This window comes from Epinephelus lanceolatus, chromosome 12 (assembly GCF_041903045.1).
Source record: "Epinephelus lanceolatus isolate andai-2023 chromosome 12, ASM4190304v1, whole genome shotgun sequence".
Classification (NCBI taxonomy): Eukaryota; Metazoa; Chordata; class Actinopteri; order Perciformes; family Serranidae; genus Epinephelus; species Epinephelus lanceolatus.
In genome coordinates, this window is record NC_135745.1 from 20,638,925 (window position 1) to 20,662,844 (window position 23,920).

At 39.0% G+C, this 23,920-nt stretch overlaps 1 protein-coding gene across 1 annotated transcript in view; it reads left to right on the forward strand.

The window, feature by feature from the left end:
- The first annotated feature begins 391 nt into the window (after positions 1–391).
- Positions 392–23,920, forward strand: part of LOC117271861 (macrophage mannose receptor 1-like) — a 32,675-nt gene continuing 9,146 nt past the window's right edge. Inside the window, exons 1-25 of the mRNA XM_033650353.2 lie at positions 392–583; positions 995–1,351; positions 2,082–2,252; positions 3,067–3,222; positions 3,566–3,676; positions 7,314–7,451; positions 7,556–7,735; positions 8,336–8,490; positions 9,765–9,878; positions 10,668–10,783; positions 10,958–11,106; positions 11,202–11,401; positions 11,672–11,808; positions 12,897–12,969; positions 13,070–13,223; positions 13,452–13,490; positions 14,150–14,313; positions 14,440–14,504; positions 15,038–15,138; positions 15,281–15,423; positions 15,567–15,672; positions 17,238–17,356; positions 22,318–22,344; positions 22,522–22,557; positions 22,901–23,000. Of these exons, the coding sequence (XP_033506244.1) occupies positions 520–583; positions 995–1,351; positions 2,082–2,252; positions 3,067–3,222; positions 3,566–3,676; positions 7,314–7,451; positions 7,556–7,735; positions 8,336–8,490; positions 9,765–9,878; positions 10,668–10,783; positions 10,958–11,106; positions 11,202–11,401; positions 11,672–11,808; positions 12,897–12,969; positions 13,070–13,223; positions 13,452–13,490; positions 14,150–14,313; positions 14,440–14,504; positions 15,038–15,138; positions 15,281–15,423; positions 15,567–15,672; positions 17,238–17,356; positions 22,318–22,344; positions 22,522–22,557; positions 22,901–23,000 (3,175 nt within the window). The 5' untranslated portion in view covers positions 392–519. The remainder of the gene's footprint in view (positions 584–994; positions 1,352–2,081; positions 2,253–3,066; positions 3,223–3,565; positions 3,677–7,313; positions 7,452–7,555; positions 7,736–8,335; positions 8,491–9,764; positions 9,879–10,667; positions 10,784–10,957; positions 11,107–11,201; positions 11,402–11,671; positions 11,809–12,896; positions 12,970–13,069; positions 13,224–13,451; positions 13,491–14,149; positions 14,314–14,439; positions 14,505–15,037; positions 15,139–15,280; positions 15,424–15,566; positions 15,673–17,237; positions 17,357–22,317; positions 22,345–22,521; positions 22,558–22,900; positions 23,001–23,920) is intronic.

Here is a 23,920-nt window from a genome sequence, read left to right on the forward strand (position 1 = left end):
CATGATAAATATCGATATCTGTTTACGGTTAGTAAACCAGAGCACCTGGTATGGGGAGATATAAACTGGTACGACATAATATAAGAAAGGCATCCCTTGGTCTTTGTCTGTGCTCGTTGTTTTTCAGTTTGCTTTTTCCTGCTGTCAGCCTTTTTTTCTTCTTAAACCACACAACTGTTTCAGAAGAGAAGTACTCTACAACGTTACCAGCAACTGAACAAACCAGCCATACCACAAACCATACTAAACGAAAAGATTTTGAGTATTTTGGACTATCTGGCAATCAATTCTTTACAAGGTCCGACATTTCCTTACGGAAACATAAAAAAAAAAAAAAAAAAAAAACAAAGTCAGCATTATGAGAGCTTCCTTGTTGTGAATATTACACAAGACTTTCACTGAGACACAGGATGTGTCAGTACTATTAAGACTGACTTTTGACAACCATTCACACAACTCTAAAATCATCTGCAAGTAATGCATGGATAATCTTCAGCTGAAAGAAGAAGAATATAAACAATGAAGATTACTCAAACAGCCCTTGTGCTCCTCATCCAAACATTACAATGTTTGGCTCTAGACGGTACAGTATTTCAACTGAGATTGATTAGATGTGAACTCGATTCTTTATGTGAGACTGCTCTGTCTTTTACCATGTGTCAATGTGCATGTTGTCAGTGTGCATCATCTTCAGTTAATAAATTCTTGTATATTTGCTATGGTTTAGTATCAAGATGACTGCAAATTTACTTTGTGGATGTATATTTTGCAGCTGTGGGGTGGTTGTAATGTAATGGGGTGGTTTTAAATTTGTTTACTTATTTAATTTCTGTTTATTCTGCAAATATTTCTCAGTATTCATGTCTGAATAATATAAAATTGAATCAGACACAACTGAAACTACCCCAGTGACGGATTGTGCAAACAGTTGTTGACAGGATTTCTACTTTCTTTTGAAAGTAACATTCAAAAGTGTGTAATTCCTTTTCAACAGATTCACCATTCCAACTCACTAACAAGGACACTGGTTTTTGTTTGATTAAAACAAATAACCAATGCAGTGACATACGCTGGACAACTGGTGACCGACTTCTGGTTCAACAAAGGAAGAAGTGCCTGGGAGTCCAGGGGAAAAGTGTGGGGAGTGAAATAAGCCTCTATGATTGTGACGAAAACAGCGACCTCCAAAAGTGGGAATGCAAGAATGGAACAGTGCTCGTCCTTAAAGACCAAGCCCTTTACATTGAGCTAACTCACGATAGCACAGCAGTTCTCTCCAGAACAATAGGACCCAATAACCACCTCACAATTCCAGGAACGCCAAATGGTGCTTGTACAAGAACATATAGAGGTACAGTATAAAAGATTTTTGTTTTGATGGACTTACACTGTCCATACTAAATCATAACCATTTTTACAGACCTGCAACAACAAAAACACAACTAGAGGTCATCCTGCATTAGGATCAATTCAGCCACAGCATAGCACCCCCCTGACTACTTCCTACCACCGATTTCTGGCCACCTTGCTTAGACCACACCCATATTCAAACTTAGCCTTTATATTGATCTCAACTACAGCCCTGTAAAGTCTTTTCTGACTGTGTCTTGCATGGTGTCAATGCTATATCATTGATAATCTGTCCCTGCAAAAGCCAACAGACATGCGAACGAGCTATTAGGCTTGCATTTGCCATGATGACCCACACATAAAACACAAACTCACAAAGTAAAAATGACACCAGCTGTCACAGGGAGTAATGATCAAGATGGCAGTTTCAGAGATCATGGTAAAAAAAATTCTATGAACGCTAGCTTTATCCAACAGAGGGTCAAACTAGTAAACAGCTACTCATAAGCTGCTATTTACCCAACATATGCCACACAGTCATACTTGTTTCATAAATCTTTATTTGAACTGTGGTAGAGATAAAACACATTATCTGAATTCTATCATGCATTTAAAGTAGAATTTAGCATCTTGTTTTGAAGTGGTTTGCCATGTGTTATTATAAAGAGCTAAATCACTGCAGGTAGAGATTCTCTGAAACTAATCACCGATTTGTTCTTGTCATTTCTAAGAACTTTATGCTATTGGTGGAAATGCAGCAGGACTGCTGTGCATGTTTCCCTTCCACTACAAAGACCAGTGGTTCTCAGACTGCACCACACTTGACTCTTCAGAAAATAATCTTTGGTGTGCTGTTGAGACCAAATACCAAAGTGAACGCTGGGGCTACTGCCCAGTTACCTGTGAGTACTACCTGTAAAAACATATGTTCTTTTATACTGCAATGACAGAAGACAATACTAACAATGCTAGTGTATAGTGACTGAAAATTAATAAGTCATGAAAGCTTTCAAGAGCCAGTGTTGCCAATGTAAGTATTTTCATATACACAAGATTTTAAGCTAAAAAAAAAAAAGAGTAAGTCAATCTTAACTGACTCTAACTGGCCTTACTATTTCATTAGCTATTATTAGTTTCCAATCTACAATCATGTCATCAATATGAATCTAAGTCTACTAATTATTTCAAAACTTTTTATTAAGGCTGTTGTATAGACTGTGAACCTCACTCACTGGAATAAAGTCACTCATGGAAACTAAGAGCTGTATTTTGAAGGGGAAAAAAAGTAAATAATCATGTTTAATTGCTCCAAATAAAAACCAAGGAGTAACAGTTACCTAGACAGACAATTTAAATCAGTGACAGATTGTTAGGTATGCTCTTTATGTTTCTGCCTGGCTGATAATTGGTCAACTGAACGTGCTGTGCTCTCCCCCACCTACTAAACAGTCAGTATAGAGAGCAACATGAGAACCAAAACCTGAGACATATTCCTCCAAAGTTCTTAAAAGTTGCCAAATCTTGTGATGTTGGCAATACTATTAAGAGGTGCTATATTTTTTTTTACTCATCTTCAGACACCATTTGATTTAAAACCTACCACTAGTTTGTAGTAAAGTCAACCCCCATCATTTAATGAGGACAGAAATATACAACTTTAGGTAAAGGGAAGAAAGTTTTCTTATACATATTCATGTTTTGTATATACTTTTATAGCTAAAGATGGCTGGACTAAACACCCAACAACAGGAGAATATTACCAGCTCAACACACAAGCAGCTCTGACTTGGGCCCAGGCTGACGCCAGCTGCAAACAGCAGGGTGCCTCCCTGCTCAGTATCACCGATCCTCATGAGCAGGCTTACATCACAGGTAAGGTGACACTAACAATACTGAATGTATTGATTAAGAGAGTATTTATACACATACAGTAATTGCATGCTATTTGTTTTTCCATTAATGTTTCTAATGTATTAATACACTCTTGCTTAAAATGATTTTTAATATAATAAAAATCATTTTAAGCAAGAGTGTATTAATACACTCTTGCTTAAAATGATTTTTAATACAATATTTAAATGCTGTATTTTCAAAATATCAGAATGTTTGCATGGATGCTGTTGTGTTGTCAAAAAAATTAGGAACTTTGAGCCTTACTAACAAACAGGTTAAGACTCATAATTTTGTCATTGTTGTTTTCCATGCCCTTCAACAGCACTGTTAGGTAATGGGGGCAATAAGCTTTGGACTGGGCTTATCTTGGATCCAGAGCATGGCTGGAGATGGTCTAATGGCAGGCCTTACCGCTATCTGAAATGGGCCCCAGGTAGGCTCACGCTCCACTCCAATTCTTTGTGTTTGTATTCTGATATATTAAAATTGAAATATATTAGCAAAAAACATTTACAACAAAACAGACAATCTCTTGTCTTTGAATTGATACAAAGTAGGCCCAACATTGTTATTGTTTAATTTATGGTCATTTTCTCCCAACATTTTACAAACAATGTAAAAATGTTCTTAACATATTTTTTTGTTTGTTTTACCTTATATATTAAGTCAATTAAGATAATAGCAGCTTTCCATGATCAAAGCATCTACAGCTACAAATAGATTTTCTATTTTTGGAGCTGAACTATACATACATACATACATACATATATATATATATATATATATATATATATATATATATATATATATATATATATATATATATATATATACACATACATACATACATACATACATACATATATATATATATATATATATATATATATATATATATATTTATATATTTATATGTATATACATATACAGTATGTGTATATATATTTATTCATGATAACACAACACTGTCTCAGCACAGAGCGCACTCTTAAAAGTGAAACTGAATTGCTCAGTCTACTAGATCTAAAATAGCTAAAAAGCTATCTAAATAGCTGCTCCTCTCCATGGATCTGATCAGCTCTGAACAGATCGAAAGATAAATTATCCACCCCCGACTCACAAAGTGGAACTCATGGAGAGTGCTGCCTGAGCTGTGCTCATGGACCTGCAAAAACGTCAAATTTAGAGAGGGGACGCACATTTAAAAGAAAAAAAAATTTTTTTTTTAGTATTGCAGGTCATCATACCATACTACCTCCCATGGTTAGGCCGTCATAAAAACTTCAAACCGGTTTAATATTAAGCCAAACGCTGGACGGGACAGGTATACAAAAGTTCACCAGGTGTCGCAACCTCCAAGTGGAACACAATGACAATGTGTCTCAACAGCAAACGAGCAGCAGACTACTGTGTCACATCACGTAACATCGGCACTCTCTATCCACACTGAAACCTTTAAATATGTTCTGTTACTTAGTGTATACAAACCACGTAAATAGCTGTTTGCTCAAGACTGGAGACACAACCACTTAAAGGATGAATGATGGCCTACTTACTATATTTCTATGTAACATTACTTTTTTTTTTTTTTTTTAAAACAGAAAACACATTTTATATTGTGATATTTAATGGAAATATAGCCAACAGCAAGTAGCTTAGCTTGTTATTAGCGAGGGTTATTTAGCTGACCAGAAACTTTCAGCCCCCTGGTGATTCTTTTCCTGCCACAGCTCACAATAGCAGCGCTGTGTCGCTCGCGGTTATTTAGGAATCATTTAGAATTCAGAATCATTTCATTGTTACAGGCTTTCTATTTCCACTCTCTTTTTAAAACAGAGCTTCCAACAAAATGAGAGATAGTTTTTCAACACTTAAAGCACCACAATGGAGTTTTTGAGCCCTCAAAATATATATCCAAGATCCTTGTGATGGTACATCAACTCACAATAGGTTGGATGACACCTCCGTCATTGCTTGAGAGTGTCTGTTTCGCTTGCACTTGCACTATGCAGTTTTGGGGTTTGGGTAGGAACCCTGACACAAAAAGGACTACAAAATTTGGCTGCTTTATGGCATACATCATATCCCCCTCCTCTCTTTAGAGTAGCGTAGCCAAACTGAGTTGAACGAAGTTAGACGTGGTTGTCACGGCTGAAGCGATGTGCTTGTGTCGACTGCGATGGTAAATTATAATAGCGGTGAATGAGAGACTGCGGACAGAGCAGATTGAAATATGGCTTTCTACATGCTGATCACATGTATTGATAAAGTATTGGCTTGGCTGGCAGAGGTTTTATTGCACTCTTCACTCTGTTAAGTTTGTGTGTGTGTGTGTGTGCGTGCGTGTGTGTGTGTGTGCGCGCGTGCTGTGAGGAGGAGGTCAGCCCTGATATGCAGAGAACTCATTTCTGAGTTTCGAAAATGAATAAATAAATAAAGCAATTGGCCTAATCATGTATGTACTAGTCTCGCTCACCAGACCTTTCTCAAGAAAAGAAAGGTCTGGCTGGGCCGATTCTCACTTTAAGATTGGAGAAAAAAATGCCCTGGCTGCTTGTATTTCTTTCAACCAATCACAATCGTTCTGGGCGGTGAACAGCAAAGGTGCGCTTGCAAAAATATTCCTGGGGGGAAACAGGTTTTGGTGTAACACGCTCACAAAAATATCACCTACAGGACGCGAACCATGGCAGAAAAATGGCTACATCCCCGCAAGATCAAACACCGAAAAGTTAGTAAAGGACGTGTTGAAAACGGTTGAAAACTGCTACACAACCGGAGGTGGTAGGGCGGGACTTCAGCGAGTGGCTTACTTCCGCCCACTCAGACTATGTATGTACAAAATGCTATAAGGCTACTTTACCTGTTCTGAAGACATGATGATCGCGCATTACACGGCCAGCTTCAGGAAGTTCACTGGTAGCGCTGGTTTGTCATCAAATGCACGTGCATAAAGATTTTTGGAACAGTTGTAACAGACAATACCGTTTTTTGTCTGTAGGGGGACCCCCTGAGGTAAAAAGTGCAATGATTGTAGCTGCCTTTTAATTGTAAAAGTTTATTTTATCACTGGAGAGATATCTGACAGTGCAGCAGATTTTACACAATTCCATCACTGCGGCTGAGATTAACGAGGTATATATGATGATAACTGGAAATAAAAATTAAAGATAATATTTTATTAGAAAAATAACTCACACACTTTGAATTGAGTGCTGTTTTGGTGAGACAGACCTCATTAGTCATTTCCACTCTCTACTTTGGTAAGAGAAACAGCCTGATGTTTCTGTGAAGTGTTTTATTTGACATACTCACAATAGCTCCATTTTCCAACTTATTTGCCAAAAGACTCATTCATACTTATGTCATATATTATAATACCGTCAACTGTATCAGGCCTTGGCCTACTTTTCGTATTTGGACATTTCTGTCTAATGTTTCCATGTCTTCTCATTCTGTTGTAAGATTACAGGCTGTCATTTACATTTCATACCAATGAATATGACTTTTTTCTGTCCCATAAACCAATCATTTCTGCAGGTAATCACTATCATCATTTTATCTCACATCATATAATGCACTTCATCGATGGTTCTGATGATGTCGCTCGTAATTAACAACCAACCTCTTTCAAACTGAACGCGCTAGATAGGAAAACCCAGTGTTGACTGAGCTAGTTGAGAATCAGCTTCATAAGGTTAGTGAAGCCAGATAACCAAAGGATATGCTGGATATGTCAAACTGGCCACTGGTTTTGTTGATTTTTTTTTAGCCTGGCTATCCTCTCCTAATTTGACAATATCAGGAGCATGGTTGTGACGATAGTGTCACAAAGCTTACTTAGCCAAAGTAAAAATGTTTACAATAGGGCTACTTAAAGACCTGTCACATTTGAAAGCTACTGTAAACATTCTGTGCAAGACATGAGATCATGTGTGACAGCTAACATTAGCTAGCTAGGTATGGGACAGACAATGGATATTGTCCCCTCGTCTTTGAAACTGAGACCAATCTGAGGGTTGTTAGGAGGCTGTTTACCTATAAACAATATAACCATCATCTTGTTTTAGGACATCCACTTCCTAATCCAGGACACAACTGTGCAATTGTTGATCCTGCTGTACAGTACTCCTGGCAAAGCACACTTTGCAGCAAGACACTTGGGTACATCTGCTACAGTAAAGAGGCTGAGGTACTGCCTACACAAGGTAAGTGTTCTGCTCTACTCATCCTCTCAGAACCATATCGCTACAGTGTAAATCTGTCATTAAGTCCTCATATTCTTCGTTCCATCTTTGTTTTTTATGATCAGCTGTTGAGACTGGACGTTGTTCAAGCCCTTGGATTCCCTACAGTGGCCACTGTTTCTACCTTAATCGTACTCAGAATACATGGGCTGATGCTCAGAGAGCATGTCGTAATGACAGAGCCAACCTAGTCAGCATGCGCAATGTGGAGGACCAAAGCTTTGTCATCTCTCAACTTGGATACAGTAGGTGAAAAAAATAAAAACAAACACAATTTTATCGTTAATGAGGAAAGCCCTCCAACAAAAACACCCCTTAAATCTCAGAACCTTTCCTTTCTGTCAGCTTTTTTCCCCTGTTTTGATGCACTGTTTTGATTAACTACCTCAAAGGGAATTTATAATCTACATTATTTCACTGTCACGGGCTGAGCTGAAGTTGACAGGACCTAATACATCTTTTTCTGTATCACTTTGGTTACTTGTAGCACCTCTGCACATTTTTCTCTGAAGGGCAATATTACATTGGTGGATATCTTTTTTTTTTTTTCACAATGATTTTTGTGGGGGTGGTCTGTAATTTAAGCAAGGTAGCCTGCCTCTGTTATAATATGCTGCAGAAAACCCTTGATAGACTTCCTTTGTTGTTGAAATAGAATAATTTTAATCAGGCGGTAGCAAAATAGCTGAAGTATGAGTCAGTGATTGGGAAGCATGGATGAAGAGGGACAAATAAGTAAATGAATATAAACACATTAATAACGTGCAGATGTCTGTTATTCATTATTAACATATTGAATTAATTGGGAAGAATTTGCAGACATTTTTCTTTGTCCGTGTCTGCAGCATCCACTGATGAGCTTTGGATTGGACTGAATGACATAAAGACAGAGGGACTGTTTGACTGGAGTGACCACTCTACTGTCAGCTTCACTAGCTGGGCATTTGGGAAACCTGCTGTCTCCACTGATTTGAAGGACTGTGTTCTCATTAGGGGAGAGGTACGTAGCATGTGTGGGCAGGGCTGTCAGGATAAATGATTGAGGGTGGCAAAGTCAGGCTGACCAATAAAGGGTATATCAAATATAACAATATTTTGACCAAATACTTCAATATCAATATTATAATGATACTGCAGGGTTAGCTACTGGTGCTTTCGCAAAATATTTATACAAAAAAAGATTTTTTATAAAATAATTATCAGCAATGTGGATATAATTACTAAATGGGCAAAGGCAAAAACAACAGCTATAAGAGTCTGCTAAGTTCAGAATAACACATCACTTTACTGTAATGCTGCCTGTAAATCTAGGAAAAGACAATATTACAATGTCAAAAGTCTAAGAGAATATCGAGCTTCTATCACGATGTTGCTATAATAATGATAAACTGCACAGCCCTCCTCAACAGTGCATTAAGCAGTATTAGTGGGGTTTTTTTTGTAAATTACTTTACTTATCCTAATTTAAGTTCCATATAAATAGGCTTAATTGTTAGGCAATTATAAGGTATGTTGTTGCTTTTCAAATGACAAAGACAACAACAAAAACAACTGTTAAATAAGAAACATGATTTTTCATCTGATACGCTTTGGTTAAGTCTGGTTACTGACTGAAAAAAAGTGATATCAAATAACACTATTTAACCCTATTTATCAGGCAGCTACCCATCATAGTTTACTTAACTGTGCATGCGTTAAATTGAATACATAAATTGTGTACTGTATACTGTATGTCTGCATCCTAAGCATCCCTGTGCTGTGCATAGCTTAAATAACCTTTAACTGCTCACTTGAATCCATCCTTGTGCCTGCACACATTGGTGCAAATGTGAGTAACCATTATTATTATTACTTTTATTATTACACATTTAAAAAGGGTGCCAAACATGTGTACTTCTTTATCTTGCACTTTTAGATGTCTTGTACTTTATCAATGATTTTAGTGCTAATGTTTGCACTTTTAAATTTCTTGTACCTTTTTAGATGATGTGGGTATATCGCTGGGGCCATTGTCCTTGTTATGTACCTACCTGTTTGTATTATTTATTCATTTTAATGTTTGTCTTATGGTCCCTTATGTCTTAAATGTGAACTCTCGCAATCGTTTTCCAATGTGGTATTTTACTGCAAATGGCAAATAAACTGACTATGACTATAAGCAAATTAAATTTCTACGGTTCTAAGAATATGGCCTATTTGATAACAATGCACTAACTGTAGTACCTTCCAGAAAATGTAATTCCTTTATAAATGTTTCACTATACATTGCTGCAGAATGGAAACTGGGCTGACCATGTCTGTGAGGAGAAACACGGTTACATTTGTATGAAGAAGAGCGCAACAAAATCCACTGGAGGTCAAATGAAGCAGGATCTGGGCTGCAAAAGTGTATGTAAAGTTTACTTGTTTTTATCTATTTCAGAAAAGTTTGTCTCTTGTGCATGAAATAATACCCAAAGTTTAACCTGGGTGTAGTGCCTAAACTTCCAGGCTTTTTGAAGCCTTTTTTAGCTCAGTGTTTTTGTTGTTTTCAGCACAGCAAATCTCTTAAGTTCTCAGTCCTGAACCTGCCCAGCTCAACAAGCCACACAAACAAATCTGGCAAATTAGCTGGTGAACGCAGTGAAGCCCAAGCAGCTTCAGTGCAGGATATTTTTCATACAAAGACCAAAACCATGGGGCGTCGGCGGCTTAGTGGTAGAGCAGGTGCCCCATGTACAAGGCTGTCGCCGCAGCGGCCCGGGTTCGACCCCAGCCTGTGGCCCTTTGCTGCATGTCACTCCCTCTCTCTCTTCCCCTTTATACTTGTCTGTCCTATCAATTAAAGGCTTAAAAATGCCCCCCAAAATATCTTAAAAAAAAAAAAGACCAAAACCACCAGATAAAAGGATACTTTATATTATACTAAGATTTACAGGTCGACAGGAACTTCAAAATAATGCCTATGTCTTTAGAGTTCCCACAAGTGGTCACTAATAATTATATATATAATTACAGCATTAAATAAAATGTTTAACTTGATAAAACTTGATAAAACTTTACACTGTATTTTAACCTTGTTGGAATTGATAGAATATTTATTTTATTGTAGGGATTACCACATCATTCCATTTTTGATGATCATGGCATATATTTGAAAGGTCATAAAATGGTCTTTATTTTGCTCGAACAATCCAGGGCTGGAGAAGATATGGATCGTACTGCTACTTTGTAGCGACACAGACCAAAACTTTTGATGAAGCCAAAGATGACTGCAAGAGCTCAGATTCTTACCTCGCTGATGTTTCAAATGGGTAAGAACACAAAGTTTTACTCCAAATTGTCTAAACAATCTACATTTCAAAGGTCAAATCCATTGGTATTTACTAGCATAACTTAAACAGAAAAAAGTCGTATAAGGCTTTGTTACTTTACAACATTTAGTGACACTAGAATCCTGCAATCCTAATTGTATAAATTTTTTTCAGGCTGGATAATGCCTTCCTTGTCAGTTTGGTGGGGATGAGACCAGAGAAATACTTCTGGCTAGGCCTCTCAAACCAGGTTAACATATATCAGTTTGTGTGGACCAACAAAGACTCAGTGAGGTTTACTCACTGGAACACAGAAATGCCAGGTATGGGGATATTTTAATCTCTACTGTACCCATAAGATGTGGTAGTAAGAGGCTTTACAATTGACATTTCACCACTTCTCCCTCAACAACAAAAGGCCACCGACATGGCTGTGTTGCCATGAACACTGGGATTTTTGCTGGTCTCTGGGATGTGCTGCCCTGCACCAATAAGGAGAAATACATCTGCAAACACCTGGCAGAGGGGGCAGTTTTAACCCCTGCACCACCCACTCCTGCCCCAACCACATGTGCAACCAGCTGGACTCAAATAGGATCAAGAAACTATTGCTATAAGGTACAGCCACATGTTAAAAAAAAAAAAAAAATCCACCTACTCTTAAAGGACAATTGTATCTTAATACTCAGATACCCTACGTACACACAGGGAGTTAACAGCTGCTAAAATAATTCCCCCCTCATCATATTGCATTGACACTGTTAGAAATGTTGGACATTGGTAAAAATGTTTGGTTTGGTCAAAAGAAATGTCCAGTAATTTTATTTCAGCCCTTTTGACACTACCAAACTATGTTGAAGCTTTGAAACTCTTTGTCTTCTGGTCAAGGTGTTTGGTACATCCTCACATACATCATCATCTTCAGAGCGGAGGACCTGGTATGACGCCAGAGATTATTGCAGGGCCATTGGAGGAGACCTGCTCAGCATTCATAGTTCAGAAGAGCTAAAATCTCTCCCACGTCGGTACAGTATGAAATGACAAAGTACAAAATTAAGAAAATACAAAACTGGTTGCAGCAGAAGATGAGGGTTGGCTAGTGTCCAGCAGAGCACTGAGACAATGCTTCTACAGATGTCTTCTAAGTTAGGAAAACATTTGTTCTTTAAACATATTTCAAAAAGGTTTTATATTTGAATGATCAATAGAATAATCATATTAAAGGCTCAGGTTTGCGTTCAAAATGGTTGCACATACAACAATTTTTTGTGAGTGTGCAAGATAAAATTTCACAGGGTCGCATACATGCAAGTGCACGATGATCATTATTAGTGGTGACTTTGTTGGTACTTTCTGCCCTAACCAGAGCGCATGATGTGCATGTACTTCATGATCCATTCTCTGGTTTAACAGTGAGGTGTACAAACTACACAGCAGACTTAAGTCTCTACTTATAGTGACAAACAGAGTGAAGGATTAATGGGTCCAGCGCGGGTTGAATGTGCATCGGCAGGTCTCCTGTTAAATCCATCTCATGTATGAAATGTCTGTTTCATCACTGCAACTGCATTAGCATAATCTATGATAATATGATAATGATCTGGTCACATCTCTCACCCCTGTCCATGTGCTGTCTCACTCAGTCTTCCTCTTCTTGCCCTGCAGTTCTTGCACTCATATGGCTAAGGTTACATCAAGTAACTACTATTACGATTGGCAGAACCTTACCAGTGGAAACACTGGGTCTTTTGTAACTTCAGTGTAAAGGATTATGATGTTTGTTACAACTTCAGTAGTATCTGCTGCAACACAGCTCCACTTACTGGCCAGAGCAGCACCAATCTGCATTTGTCTTTGCCCATTTGTAGCATGACAGATAGCACTGTAGGCAGGACACTGAGTGAGGTGAAAGAGTGGTGACCGCAGACACAAACAAGCAGTGGCATCAGAGTCAAAGCAGCATATTTTTCAGTTTATTTGTTTTTTATTAGCAGTAATCTGATAAAATTAACTTGAATAATAATAGTAACAATGAAAAAAGAGAGCAACAAAATGATGTGCTGGTGTGAAAAGTTAGTCTGAAGCCCTAATGTATAATCACTGTCTATTTTAGCTATGAAACAGTCTGGATTGGACTTAGTGCCCCTGACCCAGTCACCGGATATGTATGGAGCGATGGATCCCCAGTGAGTTCATTAATTCAATCATTTTTGTTTAGGACACTCACTAAAATTGACAATAAATTAAAAAATCAAAGTGTGTTTTATTGTTTGCTGTGTTTTACAGCTGCAGTTCCAGCACTGGGAGGATGGAAAGCCAGACAATAGAAACAATGTGGAATTTTGTGCTGTTTACAAAATGGAAAACCGGGATGCCAGTGGGTCTTGGAACGATATGCACTGTGAGAGGTTCCAAGGATGGTTGTGCCAGATCCGTTTAGGTAAAATAAGGGACTGAAAAGGTTTCTTTTTTTCTTGCTTAGTTACCAAGGTTTCAAAAAGAGCATGTCACTCATCTGTAACCTTTGTTTAAGGTTAACTAAGCAAGCTTGACAATGCCTTCCTCAAAGTTTTTAAATGAACTTACGCTAACCTTAGTGCTGCCAATCATCAATCCAGGGCTCTATTCAGTGTTCTGAGTGTATTTCCCTCTGTGTATGTCCTTACAGGCCTGACTCCAAAACGCCCCCCTGGCCCTGTCGCTCTTGGTAAGTGGGCCATTTTTCTATATAACTACATGAATAAAATGGCAGACATGCTTTTAGCCTAAACCTTAAATCCACTGGATGGTTTAAATTTGCTGCTGTTACTTCTCTGTGATCTTGTTTTGACTTATGGTGTGGAACATTTGCTACACATCTTTATATTTAAATAACAGACTATTTACCAAGAACTAGAGTCTGAAGCCATGGTAGCAGCTCTGTGAAGCTGTACTTGGGCTAAATGCTGACATAACAATACTGTGTCCATGATGACAATGTTAACATGTTAATTTTAGGTAGATACCGTGTTACCATGGTCAGCATCTCAGTTGAGAGTGTTTAAACCTGCTCACATTTGGTAGTTAGCATTGCACAAAGTACAGATGAGACTGATAGAGTTGTCATTTAAGTGTTAGACAAAATTTGACTTGATGGTGGCACTGGATGAACATTAAAGAGACCACCAAACATCTGTACCAAATTTTGTGACAATCTTGATGATTGCTGAGACCTTTCCAGTCATGCTACAAATGTTAACGTTGTGGTGGCAAAAGAGGAAAAGTCAGGGGATTATCAAAATAAGGTGCTGGCATGGCTAAAAAGCAAAAGAAATCTAGACCTACACATGTACTGTAATATATCAAATATTTTTGACATGTTTTCAGACTACAACAAGACCTCAGATGGGTGGCTAGAATGGAAGGGGTCTCAGTATTATTTTAACAGAGACAGTATGGCCATGGAAGACGCTCGTCGCTTCTGCCAACAGAGGCATGGTGACTTAGTAACTGTCAACAGCCAAGCTGAAAGTGTTTTCTTATGGAAACAGGTTAGGAATAACATTTATACTGTGTAACTGACATTATTTATCAGCTGTGTCATTTCAGCTCAAAATATACTGTAATGTAAGTAGCCTACTGCTAGTTTTACTGTGTGCATCTGTCTGTGTGTGTAGGTGTCCAGCACTTGGGTAGATTATTATTGGATAGGCCTGAACGTAGATCTTGATGGAACATATGGGTGAGTATGAATTAAATGATGAGCAATTGATTAATAAAAATGAGAAAAAAAGTTTAAGAAGACTATCAAAACTATGTGACATGTAGATGATGTGAACAGTTCGAAAATTTGTTTGCTCTATGTAATTTTATTGGAATGGTTTTTCAAATAGTTACCGTTATAAGGTTGGCTTGATACCAGTGATATTAAATCAATCAATCTGTCGGTCAGATCTTGTTAGCACTATTAATTTGGTTGTACTAGCATCAGATGCAGGGTTAGGCCGATTTGTCTTTATGTTTTCATGTCAAATTAATCATGATCACTGTAATTGTCATTTCTGAATATTATACATGACATAAACAACAGTCTGGCCACCCAACAAATACAAGCCAAATATTTAAACTCCTTTTAGTTCTGTTTCAGTCTTCTTCAAAGCCTTTATTTTGCAATAACATTTTGTATAAAAAATAAAAATTAAAAATAAATGAAAGTAAGAGTGTGCCTTGGATGTGCCTTTTTAAGTTTTAATTATTTCATTGTGTTCATAAAAGCTGGATGGATGGTTCTCCAGTGGTGTTTCAAAGGTGGGATGAAAATCAACCCAAATTCGTACGCAATGATGAGAACTGTGCTGCTTTGACGACATCTTTAGGTGAGTACCAAAAAATTAATTTATCTTTACTGGCACACTTTCAGATTATGAATTTTACAAGAATCATCTGAGATTAGATTTTAAACATAAAAATGCACATTGTTTTTTGGTGAAATATTTAATATTTTGGGTTGGCTTACAGGGTTCTGGCATAATCGTAATTGTGGGTATGAGCACAGGTCAATTTGCAAACGCAGTGAATCACCACCTGCCAATGCCACTGTAGCACCTACAGTTCCTCCAAAAGGTGGCTGTCCACAAAACTGGAAAAAATTTAACTCAAAGGTCAGAGGTCACTTTTAACTTTTTCTAGGTTTTTTTTTTTTTAACTGATGTTGCAAGAAATGGGCCTTTGTTATGGCAAAGCATTGATCTAAAAATAAGCAACTGCTATTTTGAGATATAACACAAAGCATTTTTACTTACAGTGTTATAGCATCATTAATAGCCAGAGGGAGACATGGTTTGGAGCGAGGACACAGTGCAAATCGATGGGAGGAAATCTGGCCTCAATTCTTTCAAGACATGAGCAAGGTTTGTTCTATGTTCTGTTTCTTTTGCTAGAAAAAAATACACACAATTATTGACTTTATAAGGCTGCAGAATGCTGGTAATATTATAGGTGGGAAACTTTCCATGGGGATTTCTGATCATTTATGGGGAAAAAGGGAAATAATGGGAAAGAAAGGCAAAATAAGGGTTATTTGCTCAGGGTTTATTTACTATATCGCAATCTGACAAATATTAACCCTTCCAGCAGAAATTTTAAAAAAAAATAAAAAATCAACAATTTAGTTGAGTTGAACACTGACTCATTCAACATTGCAATGAACTTTCACTATGACAAAATACAGCTAGGTAGGACATGCTCACTTTACCTAACAGGTGCTTGTTAGTGCAGAACTCCTCCTGGTCGGTACCAAATCCACTTTATCCAAAACTGACAGTTTCTCCCTCACTATTGACAGTTCCACAGTGTCCCCCTCCCCTCAGGTTAAGAGTCTGGGTGTCATCCTCGACAGCTCACTGTCTTTCCACTCACACATCAATAACATCACCCGGTCTGCATATTTCCACCTACGAAACATTAACCGTCTCCGCCCCTCCCTCACCCCTCACACCACGGCTATCCTGGTCCACAGCCTCGTCACCTCCCGCATTGATTATTGTAACTCACTCCTCCTTGGTGCCCCTCACAAATCCCTCCATAAGCTTCAACTGGTCCAAAACTCTGCAGCCCGCATTATTACCAGATCCCCCTCCTTTCACCACATCACCCCTGTCCTCCAGCAGCTTCACTGGCTTCCAGTCAAATTCAGAATCCATTACAAAATCCTTCTGTATACTTTCAAGAGCATTCACCCCCCCCCCCCCCCCCCCCCCCCCCCACCTGTCTGATCTCCTCCACATCGCCACCCCCTCTCGCTCCCTCAGGTCATCCTCCTCCCTCCACCTCTCTGTGCCCTCCGCCCAGCTCAGCACCATGGGGAGCAGAGCTTTCAGTCGCTCTGCTCCCAAACTCTGGAACTCTCTCCCCCCGGACCTCAGAAACATGGGCTCTCTACCCCATTTCAAATCACAACTCAAAACCCATCTGTTCCAAATTGCATATTCCCTTTAATTGCCCACATCCATTTTTACTTTCTGTCACTCTTGTCTGTTGTTTTTATTTATTTTAATTATGACTTTAATTGTGTTTTTAATGCTCTGTAAAGTGTCCTTGAGTGTTGAGAAAGGCGCTTTTAAATAAAATGTATTATTATTATATTAATGCTACAATGCCACAAACTACCAGACTCCAGTTGTCATGCTGCATCTGACAGCCAACCAGATTAAACTGGCTTTGGACTCTAAGAGCTCCACACTTAGAACAATGAGTGATATCTAGTTGTGAAACTAGTGTCCATTCAGGTAATGTTTCCTTCTTTCTTTTGTTTTGCAGTTTAAAGTAGACTCCCACACTAATAAAGAACATCTGAGAAATATTTACAGTCACAGTAAAAGAGTACAAAAAACAAACAATATACATATATTTACATTTAGGCAAAACTTGGACACAAATATTTAAATCATTTGATCAACATGTGTTATATTTTCAGTGTTTTTGACTATTCAACTGGCCGAGACACCGACTACAGACCTGTGGATTGGTATGTATGGTAATCCAGAAATCTGGACTGATGGGCGACCAAGGGCATACACCAACTGGGGGAAGGGTGTAAGTGGTCAAAGTTATTTTTTTTATCATGTATTTTTGCATTATGTAAAGTACAAGCATTATGTGCATCACTATTGAAAAACAAATTTCTTTTAAAAGGTCTGGGTATCATCGGATAATTCTTAAGTCATTTATATTTTGAAAAAGAAACAAACCAAAATAACATGATTTACTTTCCTTTCATTTTAAACAAAAAACAAAGAAACATAGCCGTTTTTCCTTTGTTCTTTTAAAGATTGGTCAGGTATTGGTTTTTGTAAATACTTTTTACTTTCAAACGAACCCCAATAATTTGAACACAATGATATAAACGGATTAACTACATGACTGCTAACATGTAAGTATGCTTAGATGACATCTACCTACCTGAAAGAATATGCCAATGTATATTAACATAAGCCAGTAAGGAGGAGGAGTGTGCTGCGCCTGTGACCGCGAGACCCGACGAGACCGGTGCGAGATTCAAGATGGCAGCTCCCATCTGCTAGACTGCAAACCTTCCCTCTACTTTTCATTTTCCCTCCGCAAAATAAGTACTTTTCCACAACTTTTCATCTAAGACAATACTACTGGCCGATCTGAAAGACCTAGAGGATTACATTGATGCATGTTTCAACCGCATCTGCACCATGAACGAAGCAATTAAAGGTAGTGACACGGACAATAACACATCCACACCGAACTCCAAGAGACTCCGGCCACCCAACTCCGCTCCAAACTCCCCAAACAAAGATGAGGTCAGTGACATATTAATCGCAATAAACAATAACCTTACCGGACTAGATGCCAGAATAGCACTCGTTGAAATACTGCACAAAGAATTCCAACAGCTCCGCGTCAGTCTTGAATTCAGCCAGGAACAAATCTCCACTTTGGTCAAAGAAAACAAATCCCTCCAACACTCTCTTAACTCCCTCACAAAACAATTCACTACCGTTGTCAAAGAAAACACGGACATGAAAGAAACAATACTCGACCTACAATCCCGCAGTATGAGAGACAACCTTGTTTTTTTCTGGCATCCCAGAGCAAACACCCAATGACAACCCCGAACAGCTGATCAAGGATTTCATGTCAACTCACCTCAAAATCTCCCCGGACACAGTAAAGGACATTACATTCCACCGAGTACACTGCATTGGAGAAAAACCCCTCAAACAAACGCCCACAACCCATTGTAGCCAAATTCGAAAACTTTAAACAGAAACAACTGGTACAACACCATGGCAGAAACCTGAAAGGCACGGACTATGGACTGAACGATCAATTCCCCCGAGAAATCATGGACAGACGCAAAACATTATTCCCCATCAGAAAAGAGGCAATAAAATTTGGAAAAAGGGCAGTCATCTCAGTTGACAAACTGTACATTGACGGTACGATACCAGTCAAAGTATCACGGTTCTGATTAGTAGCATGATAACACAGCAAAAATGAGGCAGATGTGCCTTTTGTCATTTATAAAAAGATAAATCACTTTTCTATAATACATAATGATATTTCAAAGGAATAAATTACTTACTGACTTATTCATACTTCAAAAACCAAAATAAAATAAATAAATGAAATAAAAATCAACCAGCCACCCTCCTCCCTGACAGTCCCTTCATAAGTAAAGAACAGTCCCTAAAGTGCGGTGAGGTTTGTGGACCAAGAAATGTGAACAGCTCGTTTCTCCTCTGATACGCCACATACTGTGTGCCGCCATGGCTCGGCTGTTCAGGTTTTGGGCAGTCATGACAACAAGTTATTCACCTGGAGCCGGACTTCTCCATCACCGGTAAGCCGTTATCATGCGCCGCCGTATTTGACAGGAATACGTATTCCTGTCCGTGTCTGTGACCGCCGTTCAACCCACAACTGGCGGGATTCGCCGTTTCATTTCTGCTGCTGGTCGAAATCTGTACTCACCCAGCGTGCTGAATGATTTATTTTGCCCGCACAAAACTATTTTTAGTCACAAATGCGAGGTGGTGACACTGCCGACATTTTACTCCGTCCATCATCGCCCGCTGTTTGATTGCATTATCAAAACACGCCGCTATTATTCAGCCTTGCTTTTCACTTATTCCACCGAATCCCGAATGTGTGTTTTTTTGCAATATTCAGCCGAATATATTCGGTTACCGAATATTCAGTGCATCCCTAGCTCAGACTGAATGTTCTTCAGCATTTCAACTCGAATAGTGTTTATATTTGTGCTTTCACGAAGTTGGAATTCTTTACTTTGATACACCAACATTCAACACCATTTTAAATACCATGGCAAAAATTGACATTGAGGGTATGACATTTTTTTGTTTAATTAAAATATAATCACAACAAGGCTATAACATGACAACAACTTTTTTTTTCTTGGTTGGTCGCAAAGAACAGCAGAATGACGGTAGTAAACATTAAAGGGGCAAAAAGCGAAATCCTTTCACCGCTAGGGTTTTTGTTGTGCACTGCCTGTAGACCAAAACAAAGTGTGTCATGAGCCGCCATCCCCCCCCCCCCCCCCCCCCACCCCCCCCACCCCCCACTCGTCTGTGCTGCGGAGCGCTGCAGCATCTCCACGGACTATCACATCCAGACGGTCCCGGTGTTTCTTCCGCAGGCTCCGCTTCACTCAGCTGCCCAATATACCCACTGCTTCTTCCCACATTAACCTGAATAACAAACCAGGGCTCGGTGCTCCAGTTGGATCCAATGGAGGCTAACTGGCTGTGCTGGCAGCTGAGTGAAGTGGAGCATGAGGAGGAAGCACCGGTTAGCCTTCCGCTTTCACTGCAGGCAGATTCACTTGCCACAGGGGCGAGAAAATAAAACCTAAACAGCCAACTTAGTTTGGCTTAATTTAGAAGTTAGCAATGTCTTTCACTCACTCTCGGTCTCCGTTGTGTTTAGCTATTTCCCTGCTTTCCTGTTAGCGTTAGCACTCTCGGCTGCCACGCTAACGCTCCAACTCCAACTGAGCCAGGCTTCACGGAGAAGAGTTGGAATGTTAGCATGGCAGCCGACTAGTGCTAATGTCCCTACGCTTCTCCGCCAGGCTCAGTGAGCTGGAGCCGAGAAGCATGGGGACGTTAGCATTAGCACTGGTCGGCTGCCATGCTAACGTTCCGGGAGCCTGCTTCTCGGCTCCGAGAAGCGTGGGGACGTTAGCACTAGTCGGCTGCCATGCTAACATTCCGGGAGCCTGCTTAAGCGTGGGGATGTTAGCGTTAGCACTAGTTGGCTGCCATGGTAACGTTCCAACTCTTCTCTGTGAGACCGTGAGCTCCCAGCTCCGGCTCACAGAGAACAGAGGAACGTTAAAGTTAGCTCCCAGAGTTAGCACTAGAGCTACTACGGCTACTGGAGTAACTTGCAGCTATGGAGCGCTTCTACCAGCTCTTCTAGTCACTGAGCCTCACCTCCATTTCAGCAAATATATTACATTTATTACAAGTACCATCATCATTGAAGTAGGCAGGGAAATAGCTAAACACAGCCTGCCAGGCTGCCCACCGGGCTACATTTTACAATGCTAATTGCAAATGTTAGCTGGGCTGCCGGGCTACTCACCTAACACAATCGAAACGCCTGACCCATTGATGGGACAGAGCCGCTAATAACTCAAGCTCCGGACATTAACTCATGCTACGATTGTAACATTAAATTTAATTGAATTGACATAGCGACATGTGCTTAATGCTACTGTAACACTAATTAAAACAGACACTTGACTTTATGTTGTACCTGTCCAGTAGAAGGAGAGCTAGCTCCGAGTCAAATTGTAGCCCCTTTAGCTCTTGCAGTGCTCTCCACCTTGGAAATGCAAGGCCAGTGTTAATCCGGGTTCTGTCCCTTTCTTTATCCGACAACTTCTTCGCCAACAACCGTTGTTTCTGTAGAGGTAATGTCAGATCCTGGTCGTCTTCAGGTGGACGTTCCGCTCTCTGCGGAAAATACGCGCTGCTATTGCTCACTGGATGTAGCCTTTTATAGGGAGGGAGGGCCAAGGGCTCCGAGAGGAGGAGGAGGAGGAGGGTGGGGGGTGGGGGGATTCACATGAACGTACATGAACGCGCAGCCGGACCGGCTTGTAAACAATGGGCTGGAGAGCAACACAGAGAGAGGGTGTGTGAGGTCATGCTATACTCCAGATGAAATTACACCTCTGGTTCTTCACATAGCAATTTTTTAATTCCTTCAATCTAGAAATGATGAATTTCACTTATTGCTCCTTTAACGATAAGAGAAACGAGAAAGCAAAACTGATAATTTATCAATACAGTTGACATCAAAATAAATATTTGGAGTTAATATGTATTGATGAATAAATATTTTCACAACCCTACTTTATACTGACCATGATTTCAGCAATGAAGTAAAAAAGCCTGTCTATGTTTGTCTTCGCACCCCATACTCGACTCTAATTCTGGGGACTGTGAGTGGAGACACAAGCAGAGAGACATCTAAGAGAGCAGAGCAGACATGGTTAACATCACTTGTGAAGCAATGTTAGAAAATGTATTGGATGAAATGACTTTTTCTTTTACTTTTTTAAGCAATGGCCTGGGCAACTGGCTGATTATGTTTACTGGATCAATGTATGTTGGATCCTGTGTTGGACCCAGGTTTCAGTACAGTTACAGTACTAAATGAAGAAGAATGAACACACGATTATCAAATCTTTTTATTTTATTTTTTTATAATGGTTTGTTTTTTTTAATGTGAATGTGACCTTTTTTAATCCCCCCCCCCCCTCAAAGACATGGAATCAGAATTGTAGAAATTCAAATGATACCCAATCTGAACAGTGTATGAGACCTAACTGTGTCAATTTAGGATCTGAACAACTGAGGTTATGCCTCAAGCAGCATATACACAACCTTAATTCAGTGTTGTGATCAATTTAAAGCACCTGCATTGTTTATAATAAATTCTTTGAGTGCATTGCTTAATATTTCTGACATTCTGATTTTCCACTACAGAAGCAAAAACTCAACAGATATTATGAGGTAAAACTTTTTTGATAATTTGAATGGAATGTGCAATACCGCTTAATTTGTCTTGACTTGAATACATCACACTCGTTCTACAAGTAATTTTGATTAATTACATGCATGTGTATTTTTTGTAGTTTATTCTATGTTTGTGTATTCATACATTTCTAACATTTTGATTTTACATTAAAGGATTATGACTATTATCATCGGTCATCAAGTAATGAGGTAATATTTTCTTGACACTACTACGTGTGCAATACAACTTAGTTTTGTTGACTTATTCTGGGAAAGTAAATAAATCAAAAAACAAGAATTTACAAGACACCCTTTAACAGTATATAGAGATTGTTGGGTGCCCTGCTATATAATTGTGTTTGTTCATGGTGGTGATTTATATGCGTATGCAATAACATTAGGGCTGCTTGCTCTTGTTCAATAGATAATTGATGTCTTGGTCGACAAATGATCATATTTTGCAAATGAGTATTTTTTTAATGGGAAAGATGCTGTCAGTCACCTGGATCATACCATAGTTTCTCTCTAGCTCACAATTGCTATGTTTTACCAGAAATGTGCTGTGATGACTACTGATCCCCACAGAGGCATAGGAAAGTGGATAAAAACATCCTGCAATGACACCAATGGATATGTGTGTCTTCGAAATGTTGGTGAGCCTATCTTCTGCTCTTTCTCTTGAATGCATTTCCTAAGGCCTTTAATAATTTGAATATAGAATGACCAGAGCAATATGATGGATTTATGATTGCTTCGTACAGGGACTAGCATGGTACTCTGATGACCGTGATGTGTCCATATTTGAAGCACTACCTACTTTATGACATGTTTAAACAGCGTGTACACTAGCTGGGGTTGCTTGCACTACAGTATAACAGCATGTGTTCCATGGTGTTTGTGCATGATTAAGAGACTGTTGGTGTATTTTACGACATATGATTGACGGTGCTGAAAACACAAGAGATAATGAGTTCCACTTTGCAGTTGTTTAGCTATACAATAGACATTCGGTCTGTTCCTAGCAAGGAACAAGCGTCAGTGGAGCTCTAACTTACTATTAATGAATGAATTTAATGTCGGGGTAATTCCACCTATAACCGCAGCAACTGTACTAAAGCAACTTACAATTTGTTATGTGGCTGTTTTATGGTTATCAATATCCCAAAATGATAAAAAAAAAAAAAAAATATGATTTCAACAGTACAGATTTAAGACATGTTGTACTGTATTTTGAATGTAGGACTATTCAAACAGAAAAGTTCTTTTAAATTTGATGAGTGAGTAATTTCATTGGGCCTTATTCACCAAATAGTTTTTTCTTAAATTTGTTTTTCGTAAAAGTGATAAGAAAAATCTAGGTCCGATTCATTACATGTTGTTGAAACTGCTGTAGAATTATTTGTACCTGTATTCTTATAATGACGAATCCCCTCATCCCTGTAGATGAAACGCATGCCAGCTAATCCTTATAAGCACTGGTAAATGTCCCACATATACCTTATGAAAGGCTATGAGACTGCATGGCTGTGTGCACATTCAGAGACAGAGGAAGAAGCTAAGAGAAGTCAAGAAT